The sequence below is a fragment of the Tiliqua scincoides genome, chromosome 13, assembly GCF_035046505.1.
Source record: "Tiliqua scincoides isolate rTilSci1 chromosome 13, rTilSci1.hap2, whole genome shotgun sequence".
Classification (NCBI taxonomy): Eukaryota; Metazoa; Chordata; class Lepidosauria; order Squamata; family Scincidae; genus Tiliqua; species Tiliqua scincoides.
Genome location: NC_089833.1, coordinates 18,512,177 through 18,535,010, shown reverse-complemented (window position 1 = coordinate 18,535,010; position 22,834 = coordinate 18,512,177). Strand labels below are relative to the sequence as shown.

The following is a 22,834-nucleotide window of genomic DNA, read 5'->3' as shown; positions in this document are numbered from 1 at the left end:
CCAATCTGCTGCTTGAGGCAACGGTTTCAGTTGGCCTCGTGGATGGGCCGGCCCTGCTGTGGGGAATCAAGAATGGGGGGGGGGAGGAAGACGACAGAACTCTCACCCCTTCCCTCGCTATGGTCTGGTCCTGATCGGAATCAGGCTGCCCCAAGGCTGGTATCTTCCTGGGAGGACCTCCCAGGTGACCAAGTCCTGAGAACAGCGAGCCGAGCCGTATAAAACACGCAATAGATGTTTCGGGGGGGGGGGGAGCCTCAGAATCCAAATAAACAGCCCATTACAAAACCGCCCCCGGCCCTAGCAAGCCAGCCATGCACGAGAGCAGAACTATCATCAGGCTTCCAGGCATCACTTCGGAGCTCCGCAGGTTTATCCTAATACTGTGTTTCTCAGCAGGCACTTGAGGTGGTGTCTGCTGGTACTCAGAGGACTCAAGTTGCAATCCTAACCACACTTGCCTGAGAGTAAACCCCATTGAACAAAATAGGACTTACTTCTCAGTATACCTGGTTAGGATTATGCCCTCAGTCTCTTACTGGTGTTTGTTGTATTGCATCAGGCTTCCCAGTGATGTAATCGCCAGTTGTTTCCGGTGGTACTTTAAATAGATGAACCATGTGAAGTGGTTCGGAGGAGGACAAACACTGCGACCTGACCTGATACAGCCAGAGCCTCTCCCTCGAGGCTTCCACGGGAATTAATTTGGGCTTTGAAGAAAGACCATTCTGCGTACAAAGGAGCAGAGACCAGAAAAGGCCTCTCGGAATGTCACAGCCTTCAGACTGGCCCTTGAAGGGGGAAAAATGGACTCCCCTCATTGTTGTGCACATTTTGTGGCGGCCGAGAAGGAGAAACCCTGGAGAGGGAATTCAGGGCGAGTGTGTTTGATCTCTTCAAGAGCTTGACAGAATCCTCCCTGCAACTCATTAAATCCTTCTTCTGGCTGCCTTTGTTGCATTTTCCATTAAAAGGGGCCAAAAGAAAAAGGGGAAAAAAGTTTCTTCATAATGCTGGGGGCTATTGAGAGAGATGTGCCAACAGGCTAACCATGAAACCGGGTGCAGTGGTTGCTTAAAGGGGGAGGCACAGGCTGCCTCCCCTGCCCCCACCTCTGCAGGGCCGGCCCAAGGCCCCCAACAGCATGCCAAATGCTGCCCACTTGGAGCAGCCAGAAGGGGGGGCTGCTCCAAGTGACCCTCCTGGCTGGAAAGCGGGGGAGAAAAGGGCCCTCGCTGGCTTCCTCCCTCCCCACTGCCTCTTCCAGCTGCTTGGGGGGGAGGGTGCTGGGCCAATTTAGAAGCAGTGATGGCAGCAGAGGAGGTGGCAGCTACGGGGGGGGGGGCAGAGCATGCAATGCTGGGAACAGGAGGGGGAGCGGTGCCACTTTGAGGGCCTCCTCAGCTTGGGCCAGCCTGGTGCCTGACGTCGGGGAAGTCTGCTTTGGCCGTCCCTGAAGCTCCCACGCCTTTCGATGGCTCAGAGTGGTGCCCTTTGCTGGCCCAGAACCAGAGAGGCCTCCTGGCTCTCCAAAATGCACTGGGAGCTGTTCAGGGGTTCTTCGCCTGGGGCATGTTTCCCATAATGAGGAGCAGGAGCAGGACTGGAGTAGCGCAGAGGCTGGCTTGGAGCTCAGCAGCCCGCTGGGGGGGGCAGCACCCCTGCCTGTTGCTTTGTTACTACTGTCAGCCCAGGCCTATCCAGTACAGGAGCAGTGGCTCCAAATGGGTACTGCTGAATCCTGTGCTGGGTCTGAGCAGGCTGGAGGTACTGAGGACGGAACGGCTCATATCATAATGCCGTTGTACAAATCGATGGTCAGGCCACACCTGGAGTGTTGTGTCCAGTTCTGGTCGCCGCATCTCAAAAAAGACATAGTGGAAATGGAAAAGGTGCAAAAGAGAGCGACTAAGATGATTACGGGGCTGGGGCACCTTCCTTATGAGGAAAGGCTACGGCATTTGGGCCTCTTCAGCCTAGAAAAGAGACGCCTGAGGGGGGACATGATTGAGACATACAAAATTATGCAGGGGATGGACAGAGTGGATAGGGAGATGCTCTTTACACTCTCACATAACACCAGAACCAGGGGACATCCACTCAAATTGAGCGTTGGGAGGGTTAAGACAAACAAAATAAAACATTTTTTTTACTCAGCATGTGGTTGGTCTGTGGAACTCCTTGCCACAGGATGTGGTGATGGCGTCTGGTCTGGACGCCTTTAAAAGAGGATTGGACAAGTTTCTGGAGGAAAAATCCATTACGGGGTACAAGCCATGATGTGTACGCACAACCTCCTGATTTTAGGAATGGGCTATGTCAGAATGCCAGATGCAAGGGAGGGCACCAGGATGAGGTCTCTTGTTATCTGATGTGCTCCCTGGGGCATTGGGTAGGCCGCTGTGAGATACAGGAAGCTGGACTAGATGGGCCTCTGGCCTGATCCAGTGGGGCTGTTCTTATGTTCTTAACTACAATTCCCAGGAAGCCTTGCAGGTCTCTTGTTATCTGGCGTGCTCCCTGGGGCATTTGGTGGGCCGCTGTGAGATACAGGAAGCTGGACTAGATGGGCCTAGGGCCTGACCCAGTGAGGCTGTTCTTATGTTCTTTGGAGTTGAAAAGTTGTCCCCTTACCCTGAGTAACGCCCCAACCTGCTCAATGGGCTTTCTCAAGTCTGTGCCAGCTATTTTGCTGCTGCCAGCACAAGAACATAAGAAGAGCCGCACTGGACCAGGCCAAAGGAGGCCCATCTGGTCCAGCTTCCTGGATCTCACAGTGACCCACCAGATGCCTCAGGGAGCACGCAAGACAGCAAGAGACCTGCATCCTGGTGCCCTCCGCTGCACCTGGCATTCTGAGGTAGTCTACTTCTAAAAGCAAGCGACTTCGCTTACTTGAGAAGTCCTGTGTCGGGCTTCCAAGCCTGACGTGGGGGATAAGATTAGGCAGAACAGGCCTCTGCTGGTCCCATGCACTTCCAGGCTTGTCCCTCCTCCCAATCCACCGTCCCCACATCCCCACGCCGCAAAACACTTACCCGCTCTCCATTGGTGGCTGGGGCTCCAACTGCGGTGCTGACAGTGTAGCACAAGCCTCCCCGGCAGCACCACTTGCTGTTTGGGTAGCGCAAATGTGCTTTATGGCATGTTTGCAAAACCAAGCGCTGGCGGTGGGGGGGTGTAGGATGGGGCTGCTTGTCTCCTACTTCTTCAGAAGTAACTAATCTCCTCATCAGGTCACTGTGCTTTGGGGAGAGTGTTTGAGGCTGACATTTCTGAAGTCCACGTTCCCTTTTCCTCGGTTCGTCTGAAGCACACAATAAGGCAAGGGTGTCAAACATAAGGGCCGGATGTGGCCCTCGGAAGCTTTTTGTCTGGCCCTCGGGCTCTCAGCTGCTGAGCAATGCTGAGGTGACACTGCTGAAAGGGTGGCCCACATGATAATTGGGCTCTCCCATATCTTGAAATATGATCAAGATTTGTGTATTTTCTCTCCTGTCATTAGCAGCTAATGAGTTCCTACACAAGAACAGTGTTTATTTCTGGTTTTGACCCGTTTAATGACATCACTTCCTGTGTAATGACATCACCTCCCGCCCTCAGCATGCATCATGAATGCTTTTCGGCCCTCTGTATGACATGAGTTTGACACCCCTGCAACAAGGCATCCCATCTCGCCCACATTTCATGCTTTTTTGCTGTTTTCCCAGTACCTTTGTAAGCATTTGACAAAACATCTTGAAGTTAAAAGATAAAAGTGGAAACTTAAGTTAAAAGAAAACAACACAGAAAGAGGATTTGACAAATTCATGGAGGATGATTTCCTATCAGTGGCCATTTGCATGATGTCTAAATAGAACCTCAGTATTCAGGGACACTCTACCGCTGAGTACCATTTGTTGGGGGGCCAATAGCAGAGGATGGCTATTGCTGTGGGGCCCTCCCCCATGAATGGCGAGAAGTTCTTCCCCTGGGATTTTATTAGAAACAGAGTTCCAGCCTTTGGATGGATGGATTTGCCACTGGAAAGGACTTGGCAGTTGCTGGAGAGAAGCTCTTCGTCTCTGCCGTACAGTTGCTGATTTTCTGCACTGCTGCAGCAAAAACCTCTTCCAACAGCTTCTGATGCGCAATCACTAATAAATTAAACTCTTAATAACCAGCATGAAATGTACCCACTTTGTGAGGGACACATAATTAATTTTCTAAAAAGAAAAAGACAGCGAGCCAGATGCCATTAGACGTGGTGCTAATTGCAGATGGCGCAGTCTACAAATTGCCCCAAGGAACCTTAGGACAAAAAGGATTTGTTAGATGCGCTGTGCGAAGGGTTGGGCGTGTGCAGCGATGAGACACGATCTCAGGCCACTGGCCGAGCTCCCCCAGGCACTGCTGACTGGCAGTGGGGCTCCAGGGCTCTCTACTGCTCTGTTCCTCCTACACCCTGGATTGGAAAAGACAGAGCAGAACAGAGTGAAAGAGGAAGTGTGGAGGAGGAGATTTCTCTTCTGCAGAAAATGCCCCATTCTCTCTCTCCTGCAGCCTGAGCAGGCCTCCCACATATCCCTCCTGGGCATGCACAGCCTCCGGGGGCTGCTGGGACTTGCCATTGCAATTTAGCTGGTGCAGATCCCAGGAGCCCCTTTGGGCAGGCTGGGGCACGACAGTGGGAAACAGCCCCTTCCCCCAGGAGGCCTCTAGCCTGCTCCTAACAGAGGCCACCCGGCCCCTGCACCAGTGCTGGCTGGGACTGGTCTACCCGTCCTGTCCCCCTCAGGCACCTTTTTTCGAGACTGAAGAGCCCCAAACGCTGCAGCCTCCGCAGGCCCACATTCTTCCTGCAGACAGTCCCAGGGTCGGTCACTGGCTCGGAAGGACCCACTGCCAGCAGCATGGCCTGGGTGGGAAGGCCTGATGCCATGTCACCGCGCACGCCTAACCCTTGGCTCAGCGCACCTGCAGTCCTTTTCTCCCAAGGCTCCTGGGGGCAGTGAGAATCCTGAGCTGCCTGCAACTGACACGGCAGAACTGTCTGGAGCGCTGTCTTTTTCTTGTCCTTTTTAACAAACTAATTACCTGTCCTCACAAAACAGGTACATTTCATGCTGGCAATTAAGATTTTAATTAATTAGTGATTGTGCATCAGAGACTTTAACTTTAGGCTGTTTTGTCAAAAGCTTTCCAATGCAACTGGAAAACAACAGCAAAAGGCCCTGTCGCTGCAGCAGTGCTGGTTCGGAAGGGGCTGCTCTCCGTGTTGGAGACAGAGTTGCAGTGCAAGGATTCTGACAACTGACAGACTGGGAGACCTTTGCAGGGGGATTCACTTGGGTGCGATTTCTCCAACACAGACAGCAGAACCAAGAGCTGGTCGTTCTGTTGATGTCTGAATTTTTTAAAATCTGTTCTTGAATTATATAAGCTGCTAATTAATTGAACAGCATCACCCCAGAAGCCGTCTCCACTTGGGCCCTGCGGCTCCTAATGCCGCCACGGCTGATGTTCCTGCAGGCTGCACACACTTCGGAAAGGGAGAATGTGACATTTTCAGCAGAGCTGCTTCCTGAAGCAAATAGAGTCTGGGGAGTGACCTTTGCTTCTTCACTGCCATCTTCCTGCTGCTGGCACCTTCCCTCTAATTATTAATTAACTCCCTGGTGGAGGAAGCTGCAGTGGTCGAGACTGGCCAGGACTCCCTGTGAGGAGCTCTGTACTCCACCTACGGAAATCGGCCACTCCTGAGATGTCCTCCCGCTATCACCAGGCCGCTGTGGACAGCAACTTGGAATTGCTCAAAGAAGCCACCAGGAAAGACCTGAACACTTTGGATGCGGATGGGATGACGCCCACCCTGCAGGCGGCTTACCACGGAAACCTCGAGGCTTTGGAAGTCATTTGCCGGAGAGGGTGAGTGCAGCTGGCCTGGACAGCATCACGCCATGAAAAAGATGGGGGGAGGAGAGTGATTAGTGTTCCTAAGAGCATTCGTGGTTTCGAATGGGCTTCAGACTGGAAAGCCAAAGCTGCCTAAAAAGTCAACTTGGCTGGTGAATCTGACTCCAGAACTCTTGCAGTGTGTGGCTTTGGTATTGGCTTTTGCATCACGAAGAGCTCCAGTGCTGTGTGTTCCTTTAGGGTGCATCTGTCTTCTCTATGAATCGGTGTGTGGGAGCTTAATCCACAATGAAGTATGTCAAGCTGCTATGATGCTGCAGCCAGGGTCAGGTCATTGGCCACTGAGGACAGGATTGCCCACACAGGCTGGCAGCAGAACCATGGAATGACTTGGACCTGGTAACTGGCACTAGAAGCAGTGGTGAAGCGGTAACTTTTGTAGCTTAGGAGCCCTTAGGAGCCCCACAAAGACTTACAATGACCCCCCCCCCAAAAAAACCCCAACTTTAAATGCCTTCACCAGACTGTTTTCTCCCTCCTGTTGCTTATTCCATCTTTGAAGCCCATTGTGTGCCTCTGAAGAGCTCCCTCGTTTCATCCCAGACTCATGGAGTGAGTTGCAGCCAAAGGATCAAAATGTAAAACATGGAATTAAGAAAGATCCCAGACAAGCATTTTGAGAGTGCTGCCCCTGCAGGCTTGCTCTGATAAGTCCTGCTGTGTTCAGTAGGACTGACTCCCACATAAATCTGCTAGGATTGCAGCCTTAATGCAACTGAACGACATACTATCCTTCAGGTAGCTCTCAGGATAGATGGTGGCCTCAATATTAACATATGCCCCTAGGCAAAATTTCCCAGTCTGCCTTCTGCTCAAGGAAGGGTTTGAAGAACCTTCAGAAAAAGTTTCAGGGGCAGTCCCTAAGCATCTCTGCTGAGGACCTCTCCACTCTTGCTGGAGGGGAAGCCCCAGAGCTCTGCTTCCTGCTTGGAAGGAACACTGGCAGTGAAGAATTCTGTCTGACTCAGACGCTTCCATGGTTTCCCACCAAAGGGGTCCAGTCCATGAAAGTCAGTGCTCGCCCGATGCAGTTTACACAGATCTGTACGGGGGGGGGGGGGTTCCACTGAATCAGGGTCCCACTGATGTCTTTCGGTTTAGTCCACGTGGAGTGGAAACACTGGCAGCAGGGAGGAGAATTGGGTCATGAGAATCTATTGTCTTCTTTTGTTAGGAAGAATGTTTGGCGCTCAAGTCACTCTTTTTAAAAAATACTCCGTGTAAAATGTGCGAGTTTCTTGCTCCTGGCACCAGTGGAATAGATGAGGACGGAATAGAGGAACCCCAAAATGAGGGGAGTGAGAATTACTGGACAAAAGAAGTCCAGCCAGGAGCACAGCAAGAGAAAGCCTTTCCCGGTTCCCTGCCTCTAGGTGTGGCCCGCTGATTCATATGCCGTATTTTATTGCCAGTACTGTTGACCTTTAAACAACGCAAGTGGGTTCTGCTTGACTTACAGCCGTTTCCCCAGTGGCTGGAATAATCAACACTTTACAGACTTTTTTCATTGGGAAGAAAAGTCGTCCTTAACAAAGAGAAACGGAGCCTCACCGAGGCAGGCAACCTGCATCACAGAATCATAGTTGGGAGGCGCCTACAAGGCCATTTAGTCCACCACCTGCCTTTCCTGACTTGACCACTTGTGCCTGAGGATGGGGAGGCAACATAAACCAGCAATCCCCTCTGAACAGAAGAGGCTCCATGTTTGCTTATGGTGCTCTTGGGCAGATCTGAAAGCCCGGTGGACCAGGGTCAGCCGCTGCAGGGCTGCCCCTTCCTCGAGGCTGACCAAGGTGGTCATAAGAACATCTAAGGTCCCTGCTGCATCCGGTCAACAGCCTTTACAATATAATGTCCTGATTCCCATGGAGGCCCCACCAGTTGCCTCTGGGAAGCCCCCCTGCCAGAGATGAAGGCATCCGGCTCTTTTCCATCTGGTCACCTGCTGCTTCTCTTCCTGTTTCCTGGATTTGAAAAGGAACAGGAGAACAGAACAGAGGAGGCCGTCTGGAGGAGAAGAGAGTAGTGGGCTAGAGTGGCAGAGATGCTCCTCCACACCCCTTCCTCCTTTTCAAGTTGAGGAAGAAGAGTGACAGAGGCAGCTGCAGGCAGGCACCGACCAGGGGGGAATTTGCTGGGCTGCCTCAGGCACTGGAAAGTCTGGGGGTGACCCCAATCCACTGCCTTGAGCCCCCTTTCAATTTTTTGTTTCTTTCCTGGAACTTATCTCCGCCTCAGCACGGTGAGAACCCCCATTCCGATTCCTCCAGTCATGCCACACTGTGGGCACTGGCAGGGCGTTACAGCAGCACCAAGAGGAAACCAGCCCGGCCTGTGTAATGTGCTTGAGGAAGACTGAGGCCAAGAGTCAGGGGCTTTCCTAAGACCACTGAGTGAGTTCAAGGCCGAGGGAAGATTTGAACCAGTCCTGATTCATCACATCGTCTCTTTGCCACCTGCCATCTCTTGACCCGGTGCTTTTGTGTTCTCTCTTTCACTGTGTTTGTTTGTCTCCTCAGTGGTGACCCGGACAAGTGTGACATTTGGGGGAACACACCGCTCCACCACGCAGCCTCCAATGGCCACCTCCATTGCGTGACCTTCTTAATCAACTTTGGCGCCAATATCTTCGCCCTGGATAACGATCTGCGCTCACCTCTCGATGCCGCAGCCAGCCGGTACCAATATGAGTGCGTCAGAGTGCTGGACAACGCAGCCACCGAGCAGAGCACGAAGAATCCCCGAAGAGCCTCCAGGCTGAAGGCCCAGGCCCAGCGGGACATAGAAAAGCAAATCCGAGCCTGCGAGCGGAGGCAAGAGAAACACCAGCATCACATGGCCAGGAGTCACGGCAAGGGCTCCGTGAGCTCTGCAGGGGGGGCGGACACCAGGGCCAAAGTCTCCAGCTTCTTCACGTCCAGCTCTTTAAGTGCGCTGCCCAAACAGCTCAAAGACACCTTCAAGTTGAGATCGAAAAAGAAGGAAGAGAATTCGGACCCTCCAGAAACAGGGGCCAATGGCCGGGACAGCAGCACCTTTGCTGGACGAACCACTGCGATGGATGTGTTCAGTGAGGAGGAGGAAGAGGAGGCGCTGAGCAGCGACTTCCAGAGGCAAGCCAGCCTTTCCGAAGACGATGGTCAGTTGGGTCCAAAGTCCATTTTCCATCTCCCAGGACTTGGACAGATGGTGTTCCGACACAACGTGCCTCTGGGCCTCGATGCAGAGCTGGCGCTGCACGAGAAAGACAACAGCTTCAGGATACCCGCAGAATTGCTCCAGCTGGAAGAGTCCAAGACTGCTGGCGATACAGACGCAGAGAATGTGCCTGAGGAACCCTGGGTGGAGGAGGAGATCCGATGGGATGATGAGGAAGTGGAGACTCCCCCGCTTGAGGTCTTCCTGGCGTGCCAGAACCTGAGTGAATACCTTCCCACCCTGATACGGGAAAACCTCGATTTGGAGGCCCTCATGCTGTGTTCTGATGAAGACTTGCAGAGCATTCAGATGCAGCTGGGCCCGAGGAAGAAAGTCCTCCATGCCATCAGCAGGAGAAAGGAAGTCCTGGCAAGGCCTGGGAAGACTGAAGACACCCAACTGTAAGTGGGGCCTGCAGGTGGGATCAGAACACAAATTAGATATTTGATTTTCTCTGTAAACTGCTTTGTGAACTTATTGTTGAAAAGTGGTATATAAATACTGTTGTTGTTTTCCTGCTAACCCTCTATGTGAAAAACTCCCTGCAAACAGAAGACTAGCATGGCAAAGTGTGACTAGACATTTCTCCCTGATGAGCTAGTTGTAGTGCTTCTAGGGAGGTGCTTGTGGGTGGGTTTAGTTTCTTTTTAAGTTCCAAGTGGTATCCACACTGCAGCCCAAAGGGAACAGTCCAACCCCTCCTTCTTTGGCACCTGAAGCCGCAGCCAGCTGCTGTGCTTCGGTGCACCATCTTCAGCTCTGAACAAACGGATTTGGGATCTTGTTTTCTGCATCCGTGAAGCTCCCTTTCAAGTCCGAAGCGCAGCGGCTGCCTATCTACATGAGGATTCTTTTTTTGGACGCTTTCCTGGGAGCAGCTCGTACAAGGAAAGAGCTCAAAACCGTTCAGCCATCAGAACCGAAGCCGGATTGCGTTTGAAAACAAAGCGCCTTTCCAGGTTGTGAAGACCAGGCACTCCCCTAAATGAGGGGGATGCAATGTCCAGTTTTGGCTCTTGTGTCGCGTACTTATGGGCGCAGAGCAAGCCCTTGTTTGACCAGTCAGACCAATTAAACTGACTCAGTTTGGATGCTCCTATGAACTGCTAGGCCTCTTGGGACCTTCTCAGCACTGCTGCCTGAGATCTGTTAACTGAACAGGCAGAAATTGAAATGGGAACGTCTGCATACAAAGCTCGGACTCCACCACTGAATTACAGGTTCTCCCCAAACTGGCTGAGGCCGTGGCCCTTATACCTGCAAGCAAGAGCCCGTAGCATGCATTCAGAAGCCACTGACGGCCTTGCCTTGCTTCCTGTTAATGGGGGATGCTTGATTAAAGCCACTGTGGGGAGGATCTAGTGGCCTAACACATAATGAGTATGCAGGAAGTCCTGTGTTCCAGTTCCTGGCATGTCTGCTTACAAGCCTCAGCTGTGCTTTATCTGTGCCACTCCTTGTTTCTTCCCACCATTCCTACTCAGTTCTGTCTCTTGGCCTGCTCCTCTTCAGGATTGGGCTTGCAGCCAGCCACCGAGTCCTCTTTGGGAAGGAGGACTGTATTTGAAAAAGGGGGCTGGGGACAGAGCAGGGAGTGTGAGAAGAAAATAACAGAGCAGACTTCTGGCCCATCACACTCATCTCCTCCACTTCTGCTCCAGCTCCTCCTATTCAAATACAGGGACCCACGGAGGAGAGGACATGGGAAGGGGCAGGCCGGGCACAGGAGGCACCCCACCTCAGGCACCCACAGAACACTGAGCTGGCTCTGTGCTGCTGCCCTTTCTGTCCTCGGTGCTCTTGATTTCTCTCCCCAGTGGAGTAACTTACCCCCACCGAGTCCCTGGCTGTGCCGAGACATGACCGTCTTGAAGAAATTTGCATGGAATAGGGAAAGCGTATTGATGTTTGTGTTTGAAATATACAATAAATCATTTTGCAAAGCACCAGAAGGGTGTTGTGTTCCTGGGGCTGAAAGGCCTGCCCAGGATTCCAGGACACCTTCAGGGGAAATATGTGCTTCCCAGTGATGTGTTCCTGGAGTTTGCCACAACCACATGCTGATTCTCTGCAACAACACCCCCCCCACACACACACACCCCACTGGGCTGCCACACCATCTAGGTTCAATCCGCAGCCCTCTAATGGGGCAGAATTGTAGAGATTCTGGCAACCTCCAGGCTGGGGGCTGATCACGAACCTTCCTCCTCTCTGCCCAACACAAATCTCAGCACTGCAGGGGGCACAGAAGGACTGCTGCCTACGGAAGTGCCAAAGCAGCTGCCATCACCACCAGTTTGCACCTGAGAAATCATGCCCATCAGACACACCCAGCTGTCCGAACCACATGTACCAACAGAGCAGACCCACATCTTCGGAGTAACGGGGGACTTGCTGGTATCCTGGCTCATTCGATCTGCCAGGCATTTCTGTGCTGACCCACCCAAGGCTAGCTGGATTGGTTGCCTCAGGTAGCGGACTGGCGGGGAACACCTGCCTCTGTTCAGCCATTTTGCCTCTCCTCCTCTGCCCTGTGCCTGCATTTGAAAAAAGGGGGCTGGACTGGGCCCAGAGGAGAGCCCGGACTGGGCTAGAGAAGCTCTCAGGAAATGCTTTAGCTCTTCCTCTCCTCCTCCTTCCTGTGTCTCACAGTGGCCCACCAGATGCCTCTGGATGCACACAGACAAGAAGAGCTGCATCTTGTTGCCGCTCCCTTGCGTGTGGCACGTCAGAGACTGGCTACTACTAATACCCCAAGGTGGCATATAGTCGTCATGGCTTGTAGCCTGTGATGGACTTTTCCTCCAATTCCCTTTGAAAGGCATCTAGGCCAGGGGCCATCACCACATCCTGCAGCAAGGAGTTCCACAGATTCATTGCACTTCCACTTCTCCTCCATGCTCAGCTTCCTTTTCCAATCCAGATGGCATGAGCACTGGAACGAGAGCAGCAGTGGAGGAGAAGGGCACCAGCAGCAGCCTGACTTTCCGAGCCTTGCAACTTGAAATATGCACAAAAATAATTTATGGTTATAAATAACAGTGGAAGCTGTTTTCTAATCACTTCAGTCTGTGTTTCAATCAATCAGTCACTGCCTTAGAGCAAAGAATACATCTAGCCCCAGTACGAATAACCAATTTGTGTTGGTGCAAAATATAGAACAGGCCGACCACTACAGATCCTGCAGCAGCCATCTGGACCAATGACTATTAGTACTCTTTTATTTGAGAAATTTTTCAACCACTTTCAGTCACAGACGTTTTCAAAGCACTTCCGAAGCTAAAGGAATGCAGGAAGACAGTCCCCTGGGCTAAGGGAGCTCACCACCTTGCAGTCTTGAGTTGGGGCACTTCCAGGTTGGGGGGGGGCATAGCTTGGGATCCTCACTTGCAGGGAAAGAGAGCCTGCAGAGAGAGGGATCTGAGGAGACCAGTGCTGGCCCCCCCATTTCTGTGAGCATGTGCCCTACATTTTGGGCAGGATGATGGGTGTTTGGTGCAAAGTGTGGCTGGTGGGGTGTTTGTGCACCAAGTGCTCCCTTCCACCAAAGTCCCCCTTTGTGTGAGGGGGTGTTATGGCCCCATGCCACACATCCTGTGTGCTGCGGGTGCCAGAGCTGGGCTGACATGGTGGGTGTGGAGTGACTGGCTGCCAGAGATATGCTGTATCCTGTGCACTGTGGGGTCAGAGGGTGGTTTGGGAGGCTGGAGGGTGTTGTGCTTTCTTGGCGCTTGTGGTGTGCCTGGCCCCCTTCCACGGGTACAGCTCTTGTGCTGGCGGATCACCTTTTGTGTCACCGTTTCCCAAGGATAGGACTGGGCCATTTGTTTTTTTTCCTCTCAAGACAATGAAAAGTAGTAAACAATTCAACACAGTGATCACTCTTCTGATAACCAGAATTGTGTGTGTGTGTGTGGGGGGGAGAAGTCCACCCTAAAGGCTACTTTACTCTTGATTGCTTTGTTGCGCTGGATATTTGCAGATCTTCGTTTCAGCTGCCGGCTGACCAGGCATCAAAGACCAGTTTTGCTGCAACAGTGTCTTCAATTGCCATCCCTGAAACAGGCAACAGAATTTTAACAAACCACAACTGGTGAACAAACAGGGTGAAAAGCCATCAGATTTATGTGACCCAGCAAGTTGGAGTGTTCAGTATAAACCTAAGCTTAAATTTGTTGGTGTGCCCACTTTGAGCATTGCTCCAATTAGTCTGAGCACTTTTACTCAAATTGTTTACTCAGATTGTTACTAATCCTTTTGGGATTTGTGAACCGGTTCTGCAGGTTTCATGCAGAAGTCACCTGAGAACAGTGCTGACTGGTTGCCTCCTTCGAGGTCATCAATAAGCCTTCTCCCAAAACTGGGGAGAAAAGCCTGGAGAAATATTGCACTTTTAAAAGATGCTTTTTAAAAAAAATTGAGGAATAAATGGACACACACACAAAGGTTGACGCAGCGCTTTTTGAAAAGTAAAAAGGTGGTTGGCCTGCCTGAATCATGCAGGGAGTGGCAAGCCTGAGTCAGCATTCGCTGTGCTGAGGTGAATGTCTTGTCAGTTCAGTTCAGAAGCTGGGAGAGAGCCAGTCCGGGGTCATTTCCTCCTCCTTGCATGTGTGAATTCATTTCATTCTGAGCTCTTAGAAAATGGGTTGTTTTGGAATTCCTCAGAATCACTGGAGGGAAGCACTCGACTCAATACTGCAGTCCTGCACAGGTCTACTCAGAAGTGCATTCCGCTGAACTGAATGGGACTGACTTCCAAGTAAGTGTCATAGGGCTGAAGTCTTAGCATCTGCATAGCACCTTCTGAACAAAGCACTTTGCTCACACATGTATTATCTTGATGTAGGCCTTATAATGCCACTGTGAAGTAGGTATTGCAGATGGGGAAGACTGAGGCCAGGAGAGAATGGCTTGTCTAAGGCCACCCTGTGAGTTCAGGGCACAAATGAGATCCAAAAGGGGAAAGTCCAGACTTGCAGCTTAGTCCAATCCAATCACCTTAACTGACATATGTAATACATATAGCATCAACCAACAGTAGGACAAAGCACAGAAGCCACAAGAAACTAAAATAACACTGCCCCACAGTAACCATAAATGGGCTTAAGAAATAAATTAGGAGTGCTTAAAAGACACTAAGACTAAAAATTTAGTCTCTCAACCACTATGTTACATTCACTCCAATTATTTTTAATTGTTACACTTTAAATTATAAGTTATTCTAAAGCTTCAGAGATCACACAGGATATAAATCTAATTAAAACTCTGGGGGAAAACAGAGACAAATCGGAGCCAACGCCTTGTGAACTGACATGCCATCCACCCATTCGTGCGTCTTGTTTTTCCCCACTGATGTTAATTACTTGTTTCTTCAAGGAAGGAAGGATGGACAGTCCATGCCCCCCCCATTCCCACACCAGGAGAACATCAATCAGCAGTAAGGCACAGTCTCGCATTGTCATTCATGCACAGGAAAGGGCTCCTTACCCAGCGATTTAAACACAGTGGTTTTCTCACGCAGCGCAGGTTTCGTTCCCAGCAACACCTCGCCCAGCTCTGCAAAAATCTTTGCCTGCAAAACACAAACACAGATCTTCAACATTTCTGTACCTGTGAACAGAGATGGCTGACGTGCCTCGATCTGGGCAGTGGAGGCAGGTGTGCAAATTAATGTCATTTCAAACCTTCATGTGGCCACAGACAGAACTGGGGAACGCTTTCATGCTGATCATTTGTCATTCTCCTCAAAGAAGACAGTTTGCTTGGATGACAGGAGTTGGGGGTGCCTGGCTTGAAACCCGAGCAAGGTTTCCCTTGGTGGTCAGGACAACAGCACCTCCGAGTGTTCCCTGACGGCCAGCACCTTTTCTGGAAACCACAATGCCATGGTCCTGCCTACCTCACTCTGTCACTGTCAAGGGCTTCACGATTAAGGCTTTGGAGGCAGCCGCCACCATCTTAATTCAGTGCAAGAAATCCGGGGCCGGGCAGAGCCTCTGCTCTCAGCCATGGGTGCTCCGATGGCCTCCAGTCAGAGCCTGGCTTGGCTGACCCTGAGCAGCAGCCCTCTCTCCTTCTCTAGAGAAGACAACTGGAAATCCACAACGGTCTTGGAAATACACCTCAAGATTTCAGCTCAAACACTGGCACAAATGACAGACACACAAATCCCCCTTCCTTACCCCTGACAAGATCACATCTCCCGATTCCCGCAGAGCGGCCTCTCTGGAATCAACGTACAATACGGAGTTCCTCATCACGTCATCGTCCAGCTCCCGCCAGTCAGGTCTGCTCGCCCCGACGGCTAAGAGGAAAAACATCCATTTGCCAAGACGTAGAGTTCACACTCGCTCGCTCACATGCACACCCCCAACCTTGTCACCACAGTGTATTCACAAACAAGTGAAAATTCATTCTGAAGTAATCTGGCAGGACACAGGCAGCCAGTCTAGTCCGGGGGGGGGGGGCAACAGACGAATGGGGCTCAGCCACAGTCCTAAAGCAAGTGCCTGGAGCAAATGATTGTGTTTCCGCTTTAGAATCCCCAACTGCAAAACAGAACAACACTCTCCATCCCGCAAAGGGTATTGCAAAGAGGAAACAGACCATGTGAAATCCAAAGCATTCTTTAAAAAAATCTCCACAGTTTGTCTGGTCTTGTCATAATAAATGTGGTAGGATGATCCTACCTTCTCAGCACTTAAGAATCACGTTATTCTTGAGAAATGCTATGCACACACACACACACACACACACCATGCATTGCTATGGTCTCTAAGGCAGCTGAAATGTGGAAGGAGGCAGAGTGATTGGGCAGTGCCTGTGCCATCAACCCCAACAAACAAGAGGAGCAGCAAGAGGCTCTCTCAGTTACAGCTAGGCGATCTCTACCCTTCAGCTACTTGGGGCAAGAGTCAAATGCTACTGAAATGGGACTTGCATAATTATCCCACTTGTTTTTGTCAGTCATTGGGATAAACCCTCAAACATGGGCTCTTTGGAGGCGCCTCTTGCTGTTCCAGAGGTGCTGTTTTTTGCAATGAGAGAACGGGGACTGCCACAGACTCCACATCCTTTTGAGCTGATAGACAGCCCAGCCAAGGGCCGGCTGAGAAGAGCATCTTGCAGAGACGCCTGTGCTTCTTCAAGAGCTCACCCAAGCATTAAGAAGGATTCGCAGGCTGGGGGGTGGGGTGGGGGGAGAGGCACACGGACACATAGCCTTTTGTCTACACTCCCTTGGAGAATGAAGCTACAGCCACTAATTGTCCACCCCCCCATCCGCGCCACAGCTCAAAACAAGATGAAAAATGCTGTGGACAAAGCACTGAAGCTGGGAGGGGGAGGTCAACGCTAATACAGCTGTGAAGTTGTGTCGCTTCTGTGCATCGGCTTCCACAACCCACTTTCTGCCACCTCGGGAGACAAAGCAGGAGGACTGTGGAAACAGTGAGGGGTGGGAAAATGCTCGACAAGCCGGGTGGTTATGCGAGTGAGCTGCACACCTGGAGCCCCCCAGTCTGAATCCTCCCGGCAAGCCACACAATCCTCTTGATCTCAGTGGAGCTCAGCTCCTCAACAGCACGTCTTGGATCACTGCCTGAGGCAGACTAGCAACCCCCCCCCTGCAATAGTCCTTTCAAAGCCTGCTAATCCAAGCCAGCTAAGCCTCACCAAGGGAGGGCTGGGCGCAAGATCTTCTCTGAGCTGCACCACACCAGCTCTCTTCCCTTCTGCGGAGAACTCCAAGTGGGGCCCTTGTCAGGGTCACCCTCCTGCTGGAGGCGTTGGGGGGCGTTACTGGGAAGGAAGCCTTCTTTGTTGTCACACCGCACCCTTCCCAGAAAGCTCCTCGTCTGGAGGAAGAGACCTCTCAGCTGCTCCCCGGGAGGCCCCAATCACATTTTAGGCAGCTTTCAAGTCAGAACCTAAGATAAACCCTGCTGGATCAGGCCCAAAGGCCATCTAGTCCAGCAGCCTGTTTCCCACAGCGGCCCACCAGATGTCTCTGGGAAGCCCCAAGCGGGACACAAAGGCAGAGGCCTCTCCTGCCGTTGCTCCCCTGCGACCTGAAGGCAGCAGGATGATGACTCTGAATCCAGAGACAACCTGCAACCGTTGAGGCCCAAAGGCATCAAGCAGAGGCTTGTCCTCCATGAACGTGTCAAATCCCCTTTCAAATCTAGTGGCCGTCACCATGCCTTGTGGCAATGGGTTCCCCAGGTTAACCAATTTTTGCCCAACCCACAGGTGTGCACATTTGGTCCCTGTGGTGTATGTGCAACATTGGGCAGAAAGCCTGTGCTTGGTTACGCAGAAGTGTCCTCTTGAGTTCAATGGACTTTCTCCCAGGTAAGCATGGAGGAGACTGCAAACTAACACAATCACATAGTGTGCCGCAAACCTCTGCACACTTACGTGAGAGTAAAACCCCTTGACATCAGTGGGGCTAACTTGTGGATAGACATGTATACAATCAGACCTATTGGGGAAAGCTGGTTTCTTCCAGGCAGACAATATCATAAGACGCATCTACGTTGTTAGTACTAGTTAACCAAGTCAGCCCACGTTGCTGGCGACTTGAGCTAACAGTTTCTGCAACTTTCAGCAAGCAATGAAGGAAACTCCTTCCCCAACTTGAACCTTACCATTGATGTGGGCCTCAGGCTTCACCCATTTTCCATGCAGGATCGGTTTTGTCGCCATGGTGACCGTCACGATCACATCTGCCCCTGTCACAGCTTCCTGGGCAGAAGAGCAAACTCGAACGGGCCCATCCACGGAGTGAGCAAACTTCTCGGCTCTCTCCTTGGTGCGATTCCAGATCCTCACCTTCAAGAGGAAATCGAGCAGCAAGTTTAAACCAAATTGCTATAGGTTACAGTAAAACAGTTCAGTTGACAATATAACATAGTATAATATGATATAATATAGTCTTCGTCATGGGAGTTATGGTGTGCAGCAGAGTGAAACTGCAAACTTCGTCATGGTGTGCAGCAGAGTGAAACTGCAAACAAAGCGACTGTATCACACGAAAAAGGAAGGAAGACCTCGCATTGATACCAGCAAGACCCGGGATCAGAGAAAAGTGGAGGAATTTGCACAAGCGCTTGAGGAATCTCTTCCAGGCCCGGCCGACGCAAACGCATCCAGCAGATGGGAACATTTCAAGAATACCGTTTACAACACCGCCTTGTCCATATTCGGCAAGAAGACCAACAAGGCGGCAGACTGGTTTGAAGCCCACTCTGAGGAGTTGACACCAGTCATTGAGGAAAAGAGGAGAGCTCAAGCAGCATACAAGGTCTGTCCCAGTGAGCGCAACCTGCAGGTCCTCCGAACTGCTCGCAGCAAAGTCCAACAGACTGCCAGGAGATGTGCTAACGACTACTGGCTCCAGCTCTGTTCCGAGATACAGATAGCAGCTGACACGGGCAACATCAAGGGGATGTATGATGGTATCAAGCAGGCCCTAGGTCCAACACAGAAGAAAATTGCCCCTCTGAAGTCTGCCACAGGCGAGGTCATCCAGGATCGGGCGCAGCAGATGGAACGCTGGGTGCAGCACTACTCTGAGCTATATTCCAGAGAAAATGTAGTCACCGAAGAAGCACTGAACAACATTGAGTGCCTGCCTGTGCTGGAAGAGCTTGACAGTGAACCAACCCTAGAAGAACTTCACGTGGCCCTGGACTCCCTTGCCTTTGGCAAGGCACCTGGAAAAGACAGCATCCCTGCTGAAGTCCTAAAATGCTGCAAAGAGATCATCGTCACTGAGCTGCATGAAATCCTCTGTCTCTGCTGGAGAGAAGGTGGAGTACCTCAAGACATGAGGGATGCAAACATCATCACGCTGTACAAGAACAAAGGTGACAGGGGTGACTGCAACAACTACCGCGGCATCTCTCTCCTTAGCGTTGTAGGAAAGCTGTTTGCCCGAGTTGTACTAAAGAGGCTCCAGGTACTTGCAGAGAGCGTCTATCCAGAATCGCAGTGTGGATTCCGAGCCAACAGGTCCACCACTGATATGGTATTCTCCCTTAGACAACTGCAGGAGAAATGCAGGGAACAACGACAGCCACTCTTTATAGCCTTCATAGATCTCACAAAGGCTTTCGACCTGGTCAGCAGAGACGGCCTCTTCAAGATTCTCCCCAAGATTGGATGTCCACCCAGGCTCCTCAGCATCATCAGATCCTTCCACAAGGACATGAAGGGCACTGTTGTCTTCGATGGCTCCACATCAGACCCTTTTGACATCCGAAGCGGAGTGAAGCAGGGCTGTGTTCTTGCACCAACCTTGTTTGGGATTTTCTTCGCTGTCCTGCTGAAGCAGGCCTTTGGAACTGCAACAGAAGGCATCTATCTCCGGACCAGATCAGACGGAAAGCTCTTCAACCTCTCCAGACTGAGAGCAAAATCCAAAGTCCAGCTGAAATGTCTGCGTGACTTCCTCTTTGCCGACGATGCAGCTGTCACTACCCACTCTGCCAAAGATCTCCAGCAGCTCATGGATCGTTTTAGCAAGGCCTGCCAAGATTTTGGACTGACAATCAGCCTGAAGAAAACACAGGTCATGGTTCAGGATGTGGACTCACCTCCCTGCATTACAATCTCTGAGCATGAACTGGAGGTTGTCCATGACTTTGTGTACCTTGGCTCAACGATCTCCGACACTCATTCTCTCGATGCCGAGCTAAACAGGCGCATCGGTAAAGCAGCTACCACGTTTTCCAGACTCACAAAGAGAGTCTGGTCCAACAAGAAGCTGACGGAACATACCAAGATCCAGGTCTACAGAGCTTGCGTCCTGAGTACACTTCTGTACTGCAGCGAGTCATGGACTCTTCGCCCACAACAGGAGAGGAAACTGAGCGCTTTCCACATGCGCTGCCTCCGACGCATCCTCGGCATCACCTGGCAGGACAAAGTTCCAAACAACACAGTCCTGGAACGTGCTGGAATCCCTAGCATGTATTCACTGCTGAAACAGAGACGCCTGCGTTGGCTTGGTCATGTCGTGAGAATGGATGATGGCCGGATCCCAAAGGATCTCCTCTATGGAGAACTCGTGCAAGGAAAGCGCCCTACAGGTAGACCACAGCTGCGATACAAGGACATCTGCAAGAGGGATCTGAAGGCCTTAGGGATGGACCTCAACAAGTGGGAAACCCTGGCCTCTGAGCGGCCCGCTTGGAGGCAGGCTGTGCAGCATGGCCTTTCCCAGTTTGAAGAGACACTTTGCCAACAGTCTGAGGCTAAGAGGCAAAGAAGGAAGGCCCATAGCCAGGGAGACAGACCAGGGACAGACTGCACTTGCTCCCGGTGTGGAAGGGATTGTCACTCCCGGATTGGCCTTTTCAGCCACACTAGACGCTGTGCCAGAACCACCTTTCAGAGCGCGATACCATAGTCTTTCGAGACTGAAGGTTGCCAATACAAAATGGGAGTTATATCAAAATGTTGGAATTGCTCAGAATGATGATTTTAAAACAAAAATTAGATTAGATTAAAATTCTGCCGGTTGACTTGGGCGTCTTACCTCCTTAAAGGAGAACAGCGCTGTGAAGATCTCATAGTGGCTGTAGGCCTGGACCCCAGCCCCCAGGATGCAGAGCACTTCAGAATCGGCAGGCATTAGGAGCTAAAAGAGAAAATACAATCAAGCACACTCCCTTTCCACACTGACCATCTTTGCCCTCGCTGAAGCTGAAGCTGACCTGCAAGGTAATTTGGTGCTCATTAAACCGTTGCCATTTGTACCCACATGTCATTCATCTCCAGGCACTAGGTCACACAGCCCACTTGGAGACCTGCAAGCCTCTTCCTTGCAGGCTGCCTCAAATTAATCTCTGGCCTCGCTTACATAACAGGATTTTCTGCTCTTTGCCTCTGAAAGGACCCCTATGATCCAAGCAGTTTTGACCTACCGGCGCTTCTCAGTGTTCAGAGGGAGAATCTGCATTTCAGCAGAGACTGTGTCTCATCCCCACCACTGACTGCTGAAGCACAAAAGCCCCTTCTCAGGAACAGAAGTAAAAGGGAAAGTAGTTACTCTTTGTATGAACAGCGCTGGAGATTGACTTCAGGGGGAGCTCCAGGTGGAGAATCAAAAGGACTAGCAGTGTTACCTAGTGGCTGGAGTGTTACCTAGTGGCATTCAGGTCTTTTGCAACTTTATCATACTCCACCTGGACAGTTTTAATTACTTAGAAGGAGAGGTGGTATACAAATCACTTCGATAAATAAATGAACAAACAGATAATCAGTCCGCGGACTGCAGGGGTCACAAATGTCAAGCTTCTGGGTCATGTGGAAAGGCCCCATTTGGAGAACCCCTATTGGAGAACCGTCCCATTTGGGGAGATTAGGGCAGAAGGCTGAGAAGAATAAGAACGCCCCTGGAAAAAAGCTCTTATTCTTTTTAGAATAATTTTAGAATTGGGAGGAGGGGGCTTACTGAAGCACATCAGCTTGCCAGATTCATTCAACTGAGCACCAAATACCCACCTTGGTGGCAATTGCAGACACGGCAGCCGTTCGCTTGGCTGTGATGACGCTGCCATCCATGACCTTTTCGAAAGAGAAGAACATCAAACCAAATAAAAAGCAAGTGTCACATTGCAAGTTAATACCAAAGGCCGTTCCTCTTGTGCAAAGACACAGAACGACAACCCCTTTCACTGTAGGGTCCCAACAGCATCATCCTATAGCCAAGGCCTGGGAAGCAAAGATTTCTGCATCTGCACACACGCAAGTCTCTTATCTGCCCATCTGTTCCGGCTTGTATTGCCGTGCAATCCTTTTTCCCCGCAGGCAGCCAAAGCAGGGCACACTGGTTCAGGGCTGAGGCCTTGCAGGAATCAGATACGGGCATTAGCTGCAGCACAGAGACAAGTTCCACCACCCTCCAATTCCTGAACCTCTGTGATAAGAGGAAGGAAGGAAGGAAGGACTCGTGTGATTATTTTTCTTGCAGAAATCAACTGTGGGGACCAAGCCTGGGCCTCCAGAAAGCACACTGCCCGTTTTGTGCCCCTACCTGTATATTTTTCAGATGCCGCCCCTGGATAAGTGCAGAGCAGACAAAGACAGAGCGGGAGGTGCCGAGGCTGGCACACCGCTGGGCAAGGGGCAGACCTGGCAGGAGGCCTCAGACTCACCGCTCGGAGGGCGCCGTTGCTTGGGTCGAACAGCAGCAGGGTCGCCCGGTGCGAGGGCGCCGAGGGGTCCGCGAGGTCTTCGTAGAAGGTCACCAGCTTGGCGGTCAGAGCGTCCTCGTGGGCGCTGTAGGCCGGCATGACCCCCAGGAACCTTCGGAAGAGAAGCCGCACCGCTCGCTGCGCTCGCAGGGCCCTGGACGGCTCCCGGCTGCCCGCCGAGAGGCGCCTCTCGCTCCGCTCCCCGCCCAACTGCCAGCAGCTGCTGAGCGGGGCGCGAACAGAAGCGGGGACGCTTCTCCGGCGCCCCCGGCCCAGCAGCAGCCCTGCCGGGAGGGCCCCCGCCCCGGGGAAGGCGCCGCCGCCACCCGAACCGAGGGCGGGACCCGGCGCGCCAGGCGGCCGCTCACCCGCGGTGCCTGCGCACGGGCACGACGGTGCGCACGGGCTGCTCGACGCCGCCGGCGGGCCCGCGGGAGAAGGCGGCCAGGGCGGCCTCCAGCGCCGGCAGCAGCGGG

General features: G+C 51.9%; 2 protein-coding genes across 2 annotated transcripts; one reads left to right on the top strand and one right to left on the bottom strand.

Moving 5' to 3' along the window:
- Positions 1-5,743: 5,743 nt before the first annotated feature.
- Positions 5,744-9,558, top strand: ANKS4B (ankyrin repeat and sterile alpha motif domain containing 4B). The gene is made up of 2 exons (XM_066609421.1): positions 5,744-5,907; positions 8,475-9,558. Exons 1-2 carry the CDS (start codon positions 5,744-5,746, stop codon positions 9,556-9,558), a joined length of 1,248 nt encoding a protein of 415 aa, XP_066465518.1.
- A 2,646-nt stretch (positions 9,559-12,204) lies between these two features.
- On the bottom strand, positions 12,205-22,834 carry CRYM (crystallin mu). The gene is made up of 8 exons (XM_066609437.1): positions 22,727-22,834; positions 22,320-22,470; positions 21,667-21,729; positions 20,699-20,800; positions 17,805-17,988; positions 15,339-15,460; positions 14,644-14,728; positions 12,205-13,209 (listed from the first exon to the last, which is right to left on the bottom strand). The coding sequence occupies exons 2-8, from the start codon at positions 22,455-22,457 to the stop codon at positions 13,145-13,147; spliced, it is 759 nt and encodes a 252-aa protein (XP_066465534.1). The 5' UTR covers positions 22,458-22,470; positions 22,727-22,834; the 3' UTR covers positions 12,205-13,144.